The sequence below is a fragment of the Melampsora larici-populina genome (assembly GCF_000204055.1).
Source record: "Melampsora larici-populina 98AG31 unplaced genomic scaffold MELLAscaffold_5, whole genome shotgun sequence".
Lineage (NCBI taxonomy): Eukaryota > Fungi > Basidiomycota > Pucciniomycetes > Pucciniales > Melampsoraceae > Melampsora > Melampsora laricis-populina.
The window spans coordinates 1,524,855-1,537,309 of record NW_006768769.1 but is presented as its reverse complement, the minus strand read 5'-3'; the positions used below and the strand labels follow the sequence as shown (position 1 = coordinate 1,537,309).

General features: G+C 42.0%; 5 protein-coding genes across 5 annotated transcripts; 2 read left to right on the top strand and 3 right to left on the bottom strand.

Moving 5' to 3' along the window:
* Nucleotides 1-1,724, top strand: MELLADRAFT_115467 (uncharacterized protein; the record flags this gene model as incomplete). The annotated part of the gene is made up of 6 exons (XM_007406121.1): nt 1-545; nt 622-692; nt 778-933; nt 1,004-1,100; nt 1,265-1,492; nt 1,607-1,724. The coding sequence occupies 5 exons, from the start codon at nt 1-3 to the stop codon at nt 1,485-1,487; spliced, it is 1,092 nt and encodes a 363-aa protein (XP_007406183.1).
* Nucleotides 1,725-2,011: 287 nt separating this feature from the next.
* Nucleotides 2,012-4,656, bottom strand: MELLADRAFT_103189 (uncharacterized protein; the record flags this gene model as incomplete). The annotated part of the gene is made up of 4 exons (XM_007405947.1): nt 2,012-3,178; nt 3,331-4,003; nt 4,243-4,330; nt 4,635-4,656. 4 exons carry the CDS (start codon nt 4,654-4,656, stop codon nt 2,012-2,014), a joined length of 1,950 nt encoding a protein of 649 aa, XP_007406009.1.
* A 311-nt stretch (nt 4,657-4,967) lies between these two features.
* Nucleotides 4,968-7,338, top strand: MELLADRAFT_33634 (uncharacterized protein; the record flags this gene model as incomplete). The annotated part of the gene is made up of 12 exons (XM_007406122.1): nt 4,968-5,012; nt 5,116-5,378; nt 5,676-5,839; nt 5,925-6,025; nt 6,098-6,140; nt 6,203-6,429; nt 6,499-6,620; nt 6,711-6,814; nt 6,895-6,974; nt 7,062-7,113; nt 7,193-7,212; nt 7,294-7,338. The coding sequence occupies 12 exons, from the start codon at nt 4,968-4,970 to the stop codon at nt 7,336-7,338; spliced, it is 1,266 nt and encodes a 421-aa protein (XP_007406184.1).
* Nucleotides 7,339-8,874: 1,536 nt separating this feature from the next.
* On the bottom strand, nt 8,875-9,737 carry MELLADRAFT_60304 (uncharacterized protein; the record flags this gene model as incomplete). The annotated part of the gene is made up of 5 exons (XM_007405946.1): nt 8,875-9,018; nt 9,100-9,178; nt 9,258-9,301; nt 9,380-9,437; nt 9,532-9,737. 5 exons carry the CDS (start codon nt 9,735-9,737, stop codon nt 8,875-8,877), a joined length of 531 nt encoding a protein of 176 aa, XP_007406008.1.
* A 1,308-nt stretch (nt 9,738-11,045) lies between these two features.
* MELLADRAFT_123436 (uncharacterized protein) lies at nt 11,046-11,908 on the bottom strand (the record flags this gene model as incomplete). Its single annotated transcript, XM_007405945.1, has 5 exons — nt 11,046-11,189; nt 11,278-11,356; nt 11,437-11,480; nt 11,559-11,616; nt 11,706-11,908. 5 exons carry the CDS (start codon nt 11,906-11,908, stop codon nt 11,046-11,048), a joined length of 528 nt encoding a protein of 175 aa, XP_007406007.1.
* Between the last annotated feature and the right edge of the window lie 547 nt (nt 11,909-12,455).

The window sequence follows — 12,455 nt, the reverse complement described above, 5'->3', positions numbered from 1 at the left end:
ATGTCTGAACAGCTTATCACCTCACTACCTCTCATTGACATCTCACCATTTCTTCAGCATCCCTCGAATCCTGATCATCAAAGCAAAACCGCAGCTGAAATTCATGAAGCCTGTACCTCAACTGGTTTCTTCTATCTCACAGGACACGGTATTCCAACACACCTTTTTTCAGATGTCCTTAACGCTACTCGTAGCTTTCTTTTAAATGCAACTGAAGAAGAGAAAGAATCTCTATCGATCGCTTCTAACGATTTCGCACGTGGTTACCAACGAAAAGGTCTTAATATCACACAAGGAAAAGCAGACTGGCATGAAGCACTAGATCTTTATGCTCCCTCTCCATTTGGGAATGAAGGGAAAGGAAAGGTTTTAGGTGGAGAGAATAGATGGCCAGAAACACCAAAGGACTTTAAAGAACTTATTAGTCAATATATTGTCACCATGATCCGATTGGGTGAAGTGATGATGAGGGCAACAGGAATGGGACTTGGATTGGAACCAGATGAGGTAGAAGACTTGGTTAATCTCGCCAAGGACTCATTCTGGTATGTCACTTTTCTTCGACTCTTTCGATCTTCATCCAGATGAGTCGATCTGAAATTCTGATGTGCTTCGTATTAGGGTCATGCGATGTATCGGTTATCCACCTTTACCCCACACTCACGACGGAGTATCCTGTGGAGCTCACAAAGGTCTTCTTCTGAGTTTTCCTATGTAATCAAAAGCTAGAGCGGTTCTTCATCTTCAAATAATGACCAAAACTTTGGATTGGGACAGATTACGGATGTTATACGTTCCTATATGCTGATTCGACCCGTGGTGCTTTACAAGTCTTCAGGCGAGGAGCTCAGACAAGATCAACAGAAAGTCTAACTGAAGAAGAAGGAGAAGCAGGAGTCTGGGTCAATGCTGATCCCATCGAAGGAGCACTCGGTATCACCAAACTTGACTGAATTGTTGTCAATTTGCGAAATCAGCTGATCACCACACTTTTTTTCTTTAGTGGTCAATATCGGAGAGATGTGGGAGATTTGGACAAATGGGGTTTATAAGGCTACCTTACATCGAGTGATTCATAAAGGACAAAACTATCGAGTTTCGTAAGTGACCTGATTGTTTAACAGGTCTGATTCCTTCGTCAGTCAAGACCCAAAGAGATTGTAAATAAATAAAAAAACAGATATAGGAAATCTCTTCAGGAGGATTTGATTAAAGCTCAGCATATAAATCTTTCCATTTTGTCTTTTCAAAATTGAGGGAACAGGATACCTTTCTTTTACGAACCAGCTTTCAACGCCTATATCTCTCCATTACCTTCTATTATTCGTCAAGCGAAAGAAAACGATAAACCGGTCAAGGAACGAGCTTCTATCCGATATGGCGACTTTCTCCTTAGTAAAGTTGGTGGAAACTTCACGGTCTCCGCTCAAACTGGTCAACCTGAATTAAATGGTGTTGAGGGTGAGGTTCGCAAGGGTCGTTATTGAGACTGGTCAGTTCTTTTTTGTTTGTTGTCTGATGTTTATGCCATGACCTCAAGATCACTCTTATCAATTTAAGTGGCAATCTAACACTGAAGTCATCCTTCCCCGTATACATTCTGAAGTGTGTTATGTTTGACTTCAAAATGTTGTATTATCATTCTTTTATCTGATTGTCATCAATATAACTTGTACTTACAAACACGCGTACAAAACAGTCACCATACATTGAAGAGGTTTGCTTATATGCATGTAGTGTCATCGATGTTGCGCTCAGTAAGCCTACATCGTTAACAAAATGATACTACGATAAGATCATCTGTGTGATGTCCCCTTTTCACCTTGCGGACTACATGTAGGCTTTCACAGTGACGTTTCAATGGAGCTTTGTGGCCGCAATATTTTTTACACTCTAGCTGATTGCTTTGATCATGAGGTATTTATATCATAATTCAAAAAGAATAGCATCGATTCGATTCTTTATCATATGTGTTCTTTTATATACTTCATGGCCAAAAAGTTAAGAGAGCCTATGGTATATCAGGATCTTGCCAAATAACAAAACCAGGTCCACTTCCATCCTCGTCAAAATCTACATTTGATTCAGGATACTCTTCAAGCAATTGCTCAAGTCTGGCCCAATCCCCAGGCTCTTCCGCTTCCTGCTCTTCCACTTCTTGCTCTTCCACTTCTTGCTCTTCCACTTCCTGCTCTTCCACTTCTTGTTCTTCCACTTCTCGTTGAATTTCTTCAGTTGCCGCAACACTAATAGAGGGTGACAAACTAACTTGTGCCGCAGAGATGGTAGTGTGGTGATCAATTGATGTTGTACCAAGTGTTGCGAGAGCTTTTAATTCTGCAAAGACTGCCTTATCTTCTTCTGCAACAAAGAATGTTGGAGATATAGGTTCATTTCTCTGTTCATTGTAAGGCTTCCTACTGACTTGTATTTCGGAAAAAGTGGTTAAATTTGTTTGCGTTTGTGCAAGGATATCAGGATTTGAAAGTTCATCTTCATACAGATTTTCATTCGATTGGATTCCGTACTCGAGTGGATCACCCAGGAGTTGTGGATGCTTCTGCCAAACGTTGAGAGATGTCGAGTTTTGGTAATCAGACCAGGTGGTATGGGTAGGAGACAATGTTTCATAAGATTTCAAAGGCTGTTGTCGATGAGAAGATGCTGGTTCCGGAAAAGCCATATAATCAGCCTCAGCGGTTTCCTGTGAAACTTGCCGAGATGCTTCCACGTTGTTTAAATGCTGTGGTGTCCTAGGATACATCGAATGATTTGATTGATGGGATGTAAGACTCCTCGCGCGGGGAGTCGTGGGAGGGAAGTTGAAGGCGCCATATTTTGGCCTTGTGCTAGAATCAAAGAAACCGTCTGCCCCATCAATTGGTAAAGTACAACCGAGTGGTGATGAAAAACCTGCTTCAGAACTTGCGAAGGCTTTTGCAGCAGATTCAAGTTTGAGTAGATAACGATCCGGTTCCGGATTCTTTGAATATACATTGAGACTTTGAAGGCTTTGAGAGGGAGATTGGGGTCGTTGGTACGAGGTTTGAACCACAGGTAAGTGATTATAAAGAGTCGTAGGTTCAGTTGGTGACCTGCGCTGCCATTCCCTCTCTTGGACAGTCGCAAACTGACTGTTCCGATGTTGCAAGCTCAACAGTGGAGAAGGCTGTGATAGCTGCGGTAAAAGAATGGGAAATGTCTTATTTTAGCTCACATCGAGTACATAAATTCAGATATTGCCAAAATATAAGGCCTGTGCTTGATACACACATATTTTTTTGCAGAATTCATCCGCGCAAGGTCTGATCAAGTGAAAAGAAAGCCTACATGAGGAGGAAATGAATCATATTCTAGCCTTTGGCTCAATTGCTCCTCTGGCCACGTTTGAAAGGACAATCTACTTTGAGAATGGTCCGGAGCCTGATCGTCTTCCCAATCAACGCCATCGTAAGCGAGTAATGGCGTAGGAGAATTGTGCTCGTGCAGGGTTTCGGTTGGATAAGAGTGTGGATGATAGGCCAAGAAAGGTGGAAGCATCTGGGGCGTTATTCTCGGAGAGCTAACCAGATGATCACTAGAGGTGGGACCTGAGCCATAGTTCCGACTCTCAATTCTTCGGCTTGCGCTAGAATCAATGGTCGCTAGAGAGCGATGGTGATGCGGATGACGCGAAGGACGACGAGGAACCGGTCGATGGAAGCTCGGATAAGTCCGCGATGAAGGATGTGTATCAGAAGTGCGGGACTGGCCATGTTCTGGAACCTCCAAAGCTCGTTCTAGCCAGGCTGGCGGAGAACCTTTGCCGTTCCCCCTTGCACGCCGAGAAGATGATTGATTACCAATATGTTGGGTACTATTCTTACCGGACTCATCAAGGCGAGATGGATTGGAAATTTTAGTACCATGTCGGGTGGTGACTAGTTTGAGAGGTAAGCCGGAATCTTGACTTCCCTCGAAAGAAAACTCTTGAGGTCGTAATGTGAGTCTACGAGGTAGCATTCTGATGGCATGCAGAGACACTTCAAGAAATGATTATAGTGGATGGAATATAACTAGGACAATGGTCAAGGAGATCTCTTCGACTGATTTCTATAGCATACATCCTACCCAGATTACCTACAGGAATTTCACCATTCTGAAGATGGTCAACAGAGCGAAATCAATCTGGAACACCTCAAGACATAAACCTGGAATGGTATCATTCAGACCATGAGCCTCGCTACTCGTCTTACAACTCACTTCATTTTTTCCTTCAAAACAAACAGTTCCAGGTGTCTTCTCCAACCACAAGCCAATGTCGGTGTACGTTTATGATCCTGGCTACTCGCTGAACCAAAATCAAGAACATGTCAACAGTAAAAAGTACGTGAAGGTGACCAACAGCTGCCAGTGCCAATTACAAATCGTGGAACGGAAGATTGTTTGGAACTATATTGGTCGTCGATGTAGCCTGTAGGATCACTTCGACTTGAAAGGCACGTAGATATGTCTCCAGATGATTTCTGAAAAAGCTCCAGCCTCCATTGCTGGCTATCACTTCCATGTCTTTGCAAAGCTCACTCTCAAGCTTGATTTGCAGGTATTGCGGCCTTCATCAATCCTTTGGTAAGCATTTCCGCTGTTCACCTCACCTATCTTTCCGGGTGTATTCATCTTAGAAGCCTTTTCGGAAATGGAGGGCTATACAGCTTATAAAAGTGATAAAAGGGGTTGCAGAATCTTCAAAAAAGACATCGGTTGAGTGACAAAGAGTGAAGCCAACATGACGGATTTCGCCGGTACACCCTGAAGAGATGGAAGGCCCGGATGACCGAATGGTGTTGCGGGACTTTATTTGAGCAGCCGTGCGCAACAGCTCAAAGCCACTGCCACTGACTCGCACCATCTCACCCGTCACTGGCCAATACACAAAGAACTACATATCCTCCTATCTAGTGCACAAGAAAAGCAATTAATCAGGCGGTATGAGGGAAATCATTACCCTCGCGACCGGACAAGCAGGAAATCAGGTGAGGTCTTCTTTTGCTCGACGCAACTCCATGAATCTTTCCTCGATTCAAATGAAACCCGAAGACTGACTTATTTTCTTGCATTGCGAATCATGCAACGTAGGTGACCAGCTCTTTCTGGCAATCGATTTTACAGGAACATGCGTTATCTGGAGAAGGAATACCCTTGCCTGAAGCAACGGAGGAGCAACACACTCGGTTAGGAGTCTTCTTTAGCGAAGCAGCTAAAGACAAATGGGTTCCTCGAGGACTTAACATCGATCTTGAGCCTAACACTATGGAATCCATTCGGTCTGGCCCATTAGGAAAGTTACACAGACCTGATAACTATATCAATGGTCAATCAGGAGCCGGTATGTCATCTTGGTCTTATTCTCAAAGGCCTATTCATTCGATCTGAGGCAATTTTGATATGGCACGACGCTGGGGTTGAAGGTAATAACTTTGCAAAGGTGAATAGAAATATATCTCAAATTTGTCTCCACTACATTAATGTGGATCATACTGATCATAGTAAAACATCATCCAACTCATCCAGGGATTTTACACGTAAGACGAGCCCCCCGAACCTCCTTCGTCCTCCTTATAAGGATCGCCTTCACTGTGCTGATGATCTATTTGATTGTATCTTGTTTTCTCGATCGCATTTATCCACTCTAAAAGTGAAGGAGCTGAGCTGGTCGAAACTGTGATGGAAGTCGTTCGACACGAGACTGAGCGTTGTGAGATGCTTCAAGGGTTTCAGTTGGTCCATTCGTTAGGAGGTGGAACAGGAAGTGGACTAGGAACCCTGATCTTGAATAAGCTAAGAGAAGAATACCCGGACCGTGAGTATATCAAATAAACCTAGCAAGTCAATGAGGGTCTACTCACATGTCACATATATTTGATTCTCGATACCAAACCATTCAGGAATGATGACCACATGGTCTATTTTACCAAGTCCAAAGGTGTCGGATACAGTCGTGGAGCCGTACAATGCGACGCTTTGTTTCCATCAATTGGTTGAGATGGTACATTGACGTTAGCTAGACTGTGCATCTCATTTAAAAAGTCCGCATCACTCATCATGACCTACCTCGCAGAGCGATCTGACTTTCAACATTGATAACGAAGCATTATTCGATAGTAAGCTCTCCAAGCATCTCTCTGATGTGGATCAGACACTCACTGATCTTCTTACCTTCCAGTCTGCCAGCGGACACTCAAAAAGAACGATCCGAGTTACAGTGATCTGAATGCACTAGTAGCCAATGTGATGGCCGGTAGTTCGACTACATTACGATTCCCAGGTCAATTGAATGCCGATTTACGAAAGCTCGCCGTCAATATGGTTCCGTTCCCTCGATTACATTTCCTCATGTGTGGATTTGCACCATTAACCGCGCCTGGTGCTTCCAAGTATCAAAAACTGACAGTCAGTGTGTTTTCGAATACCATATCTTCAGTAAAACAAATATTCGTACTAATCCACAGTTCGTTCCAGGTGCCTGAACTAACTCAGCAAGTCTTTGCGCCACAATCAATGATGGCAGCCTCTGATCCGCGTCTCGGTAGGTACCTTACTGCAGCCACTATTTTCCGAGGTGCTGCTGTTGCTTCTCGAGAGTAAGCGATCAAATCTACTTCTCTTCAATTGACTATTTACACAAAGCTGCCGCAAATCTCACATCCTTTCAACCTGTTCGTCAATCTAAGTGTCGAGGAATCGATGGCAGCTGTGCAAGAGAAAAACTCGGATTTCTTCGTGGATTGGATCCCTAACTCTGTGATGACTTCACTATGTCAAGTACCACCTACTGGTTCGTCTTACTACATTATTGCTTGGAAGTTGCTCGTCATAGACTGACTAGCTTTGGATTTTTTCTTTTAATTTGATTAGGTCTTCGAATGGCTGCGACATTCATTGGTAATTCAACAGCTCAACAGGAATTGTTCAAGAGAACCCAAGCTCAATATGCAGTTCGTCCCTCTTCTTCCTCAGTCTGAAGTCAATTTGTCTTTGCACATCCAGTTGAAAGATTTTTTGGGTTTTGCATTGTGTCATAGGCTATGTTCCGTAGACGTGCATTCTTACATTGGTACACAAACGAAGGAATGGGTCAGTAGCAAATCCACTAATCATCCCAAAATTTTGCAAATCAAAGGTTCTAACGTGATATTTTTTCCATATCCTACAGATGAAATGGAATTCACAGAGGTAACTTGATACTTCACGAGAAATCCCGCCACGTCACCACTTTTTTCATGAACTGACACATTATGCGTTGGGAACCCCTAGGCTGAATCCAATCTCATTGACTTGATTGAAGAATATCAACAGTGAGCACAGACCTCTGAACTAGACCCGTCTTCATACCTCGTGATATTGATGAACCTCATGTGTGTTTTTTCCAGGTACGCAACGGCAAGTATTGATGACGAATTACAAGATGATGGCGAATACGAAGAAGGATATGAGGAAGAAGAAAATGGATATAGCCATGACGCTGAATCTGAAAATCCAGAATGAAAAAAAAAGAATTGACCTTGAAGAAAGTAAACCAAAGGAGATGATCTTGGTTTCTTCCAAGGTTTAAGTGGTTCAATTCAAGCATATTCTAGTTTGATTTGATTCGATATCTTATTTTTGATTGCATTCTGGATTTTTTTTTGTATCCTCCTGCCCCAATTACCAGCTTGGATACATCTTTTTTATGTGTGAATTTTCTCTTTTCTGGTCTCTTATTCTTTTGATGATGATGATTTATTTTTGGAGGAAAATTTGATTACGTGCTTTAATATATGATGATGACGTTGATGATACAATTCCATAGTAGAGTATATATATCATGATCAGCTTACAGTCTTGGAGGACAATCAACAACCAATTTTGTGTCTTCATTGCCTTGTGTGATATTCACCTTCCTGAAAGTCTAACAAACTAAGTCTTTAATGTTATCAAGCTGCTTCTTATGACAATCTTGGCTGTTTTGACACAAGTGATCATTTGAGGTCACAAACCTTCACCGCCTCAGGGCTGGGACAGGATATGGCAGGTGTTTTCTCTTGTCACTTTAGATACCACCCATATACACCTACTTGTACAACTGAACATTTTTTTGTGGTCAATGTCCATTAGGGGTACACAAATATCTACAAGGCCTTAAAATTGTATTTTAGAGTGTTTGTGACTAGGCAATCAAGAGTTTTAAGGAGCAAACAACCCTAAAAAACCTGATTCTGCGTCACGTTGCTAGCATTTCTTGACTTGAACCACCCTAATATCTGTGTGTTCACTTATCATCATCTTCAAACCTCATATGGATCATATTGAACCTTTGATAGCTGCTACGCAGTTTTTGGCTTGACACAAGATAATGTGATTAGTTGAGCATGGTGCATATATCCCAATTACTTAACCTATTCCTGATTCAAGCCTCTAGCCATTTGAACCATAAGGATCAACACTCTACTTATTGACTTTGGAGGCGGGCAAGCCTGGCTAAGTGCTAGTCTTACTGTAATTCACTGATGATCACTGATGATAGTGAATGTTTCTGTAAGAAACTACATCTGCAAGAAACTACACTAAGACTCTCTACATAGGTTGGCTTCAGACAGTTGTACATAGAACCAAGATGAACTTCAACAGGAACTGGGCCAAGTTCATAAGGCTCATGATCAGATTGAAGAAGCCAAGATATAATAAAAACTGTTAAAGATGAGAGATAAAGAATACCATGAACTAGAAACACTCCAACATGAGCCCCTAACATAGATCCAAATATTACAGTCAGGCTTGTGATTTGTAAGATATCACCTCGCAGGTTTAGGAAAGAATTTTCCTACTAGCAATTGTGATCACAATCATGTATGTCTTTCAGAAGGAAGCCAAGTAATTACGTATGTAAGCATCATCCTCTTCATCACAGGTCATGACTTGCTTGTCAGGGAGATAGTCTTTGTAGAACGCGGTTCCGATGGACAATAAGTCATCCGGGCCAAGTGGTGCTTGCTTGCTTTGCTATCAATTGGTAGATATCAATTGGGAAGAAAGTTAGATTTCTGGGTTTGATGTGTTGTAGGAGAGAAAAGTAAGACTTACAAGCTTAACTGGCCTTTGGACCTCACATTGCTTACTGATCTGAGCGTCATACCAATTTACAAGGGTTGAGGGATCGGAGCTGAGAGAATGAATCAGAATGGGTTCATATTGATCTTTAGGGATATCCACATTGTTCCAGTCATTACATAAGCACTCACTCCGTAAACGTGGCCGGCTTTCCATCCTGGTCAAACACCGCCATCTGTTTGAAATGAGTTGATCAGCCAGTCAACTCTGTACCTTCTAGCTTCTCAGTCGGCTGAGTGGACACCAGACTCACACCCATGTTTGCGTAGTAAACACATTTGACTTTACGTTGGACTAAAGCGGTGATCATTCTAATCAAGTTAAGTGCAATAAGTTTTAGTCAATTCAATACAATTGGTAAAGCGAAGAGAACAACTTCTAAGTTGACAAGAAATGGAGAAGCACTTATTGTAATCGTTCAAATCATATTTGTGGCCATCTGGACAAACTACCGGGTTGGGTGGCGAGGTTAAGCGCTTGTAGAGATGTTGTGGGTTGTTCGATTGCGGACCAGTCAAGTCATGACATCCTTCTAAGCTCCCGATGGATTCGGGATAACCCAATACAAATAAGACTTGTAACAGGAATTCAAGAAGAATGAATGCTCTCATGATGACAAGAGCTGGGTTATGTTTACGCAAACAATTGTAATTGGAAAAGTAAGAAGCAATTGAAAGACGAGGAATTAATTTTGAAGAAAGGCTGAGGAAGTCGAATTCAGAGATATCCGGGATTTCATTTTTGAAGGGTACTTTTGATGTTGTAAATGGAAATGCTGGAAATGCTTACGAAATCCATCGAGCCAAGGTTAACTCAAGTCCCTCGCCAACGGCCAGAGGCTCGAGGACAGATAAAACTAAACAGCGGGCTCGATCGCGAGGCGACAGCGTGAGACTTTGCTAGGTTTAAGATGAAACAAAATCGTCGAGCCACCTACACATGGCTAAGCCATAATATGTGGGACTTGGATGAGGTTAAAGACTCAAACAGATTAATTAATGTGCAGGGAATTACTGCACCTTCGTTTCTTGATGTCTGACTCAAACACAGTAAAAAATGTGCAGGGAATTACTGCACCTTTGTTTCTTGATGTCTGACTCAAACACAGTAAAAAATGAAGAGAACAAAGGAAACAATCCATTTTGCAAGAAATTATTCTTGATGAAGAGAAAATGTGGATTTTGCGTTACAATATCATGAGTCTGACGAGATATGAATGGTCTTTTAGATTTTGATTTCGTAAGTTTTCCAAAAGAACCTTTCCTTACAATCCCTTCGAATTGAACATCCCTTAATTCAGATTACTCATAGGTTAAGTTGCAAAACTCAACGATTGTGAAAAGAGTTCAGCTACGCTACGTTAAAGAATTATAAAGCTGGATTTGACGTACGGTATAGTCGTATTGACCTCAAGGTGGGCTGGCCCATCAACATCTGCTCTAGTTCTACAATGTACTCGTCCACAGTACTGGCAGCCAAAGAGAGCCAAAGCATCAAAAATTTTGTGACTGACTCAAGACTCCAGCCATATGAACCATAAGGATCAACACTCTACTTATTGACTTTAGAGGCGGGCAAGCCTGTCTAAGCGCTAGTCTTAATGTAATTCACTGATAATATTGAAAGTTTCTGTAAGAAACTACATCAAGACTCCCTAGGTTGGGCTCAGACAGTTGCACATGGAACCAAGATGAACTTCAACAAGAACTAGGCCTAGTTCATAAGGCTCATGATCAGATTGAAGAAGCCAAGATAGAATAACAACTGATAAAGAAGAGAGATAAAGAATACCATGAACTGGAAACACTCCAACATGAGCCCCTAACATGGATCCAAATACTACATGTAAGGGTCACGCTTGTGATTTGTAAGGCAAGGAATTTACTACTAGCAATTGTGATCACAATCATGTATGTCTTTCAGAAGGAAGCCAAGTAATTACGTATGTAAGCGTCATCCTCATCATCACAGTTCACGACTTGCTTGTCAGCGGCATAGTCATTGAAGAACGCGGTTCCGATGGACAAGGAATCATCCGGGCGAAGTGGTGGTTGCTTGCTTCGCTATGTATCAATCGGTATCAGTTTGGAAGAAAGTTAGATTTCTGGCTTAGTGTTAACTTGTAGGAGAGTCTAGACGAGTAAGACTTACAACCCTAACTGGCCTTTGAGTCTCACATTGCTGACTGATCTGAGAGTCATACCAATTTCTAATGGTTGAGGGTTCGGAGCTGACAGAATGAAGAAGGATGGGTTCATATTGATCTTTGGGGATATCCACATTGTTCCAGTCATTAAATGGGCCACTCACTCCGTAAATGTGGCCGGATTTCCATCCTGGTCGAACACCACCATCTGTTTGAAATGAGTCGATCAGCCAGTCAACTCGGGACCTTCTAGCTTCTCAGTCGGTTGAGTGGAAACCATACTCACAGCCAAGTTGGAATAGTAAACACATTTGACCTTACGTTGGACTAAAGCGGTAAGCGCTCTAATCAAGTTACGTGTAAAAAGTTTTAGTCGGTTCAATTGGTAAAGCAGAGAGAACGACTTCAAAGTTGACAAGAAATGATGACACACTTATTGTAATCGTTCAAATCATATTTGTCACCATTTGGACAAACTACCGGGTTGGGCCGCGAGGTTGAGCGTTTGAAAAGTTGTTGTGGGTTGATCGATTGCAGACCGCTCAAGTCACGTCTTTCTAAGGTCTTGATAGATTCAGGATAACTTAATACAAATAAGACTTGTAACAGGAATCCAAGAAGAACAAAAGATCTCATGATGGAAAAGGCTAGGATATGTATACGCAAACAATTGTATGTAATTGTAAAAGTAAGAAGGATTTGAAAGACGAGGAATTAATTTTTGAAGAAATGCTGAGGCTGGCTGAGGATTCAGGAAGTCAAAGAGATATCCGGATTTTATATTTTTTGAAGGGTATATATATAGACTAGCAGGAAATCCATCGAGCCAAGGTCAACTTCCGACAAGGTGCATAATTTATAAATGACAGATACATAAAACGAAATCGTCGAGCCGAAGTCAGCTGATCAAAGTCCCACACCAACTATCTCAAGGCGGATATCGAACGCCCTGAAGTTATTCTACCAGCGTGATCTGCGACAACTATTGGAAATCTCTGTATTCGCACACAGAGAAGAAAGACAGATATCAGTTTGAAATTTGTATAGACGACAGTTGAAATTCCCTTTTCAGGATTTGCAAATATGGATTGGAAAGTGACATTGCAAATTCCGTGAATTGCCTATTTTGCACGGATTCGGCAGATGGGACCTAGGTGTCAGCCCGAGCCCCGAAAGAGGTCCC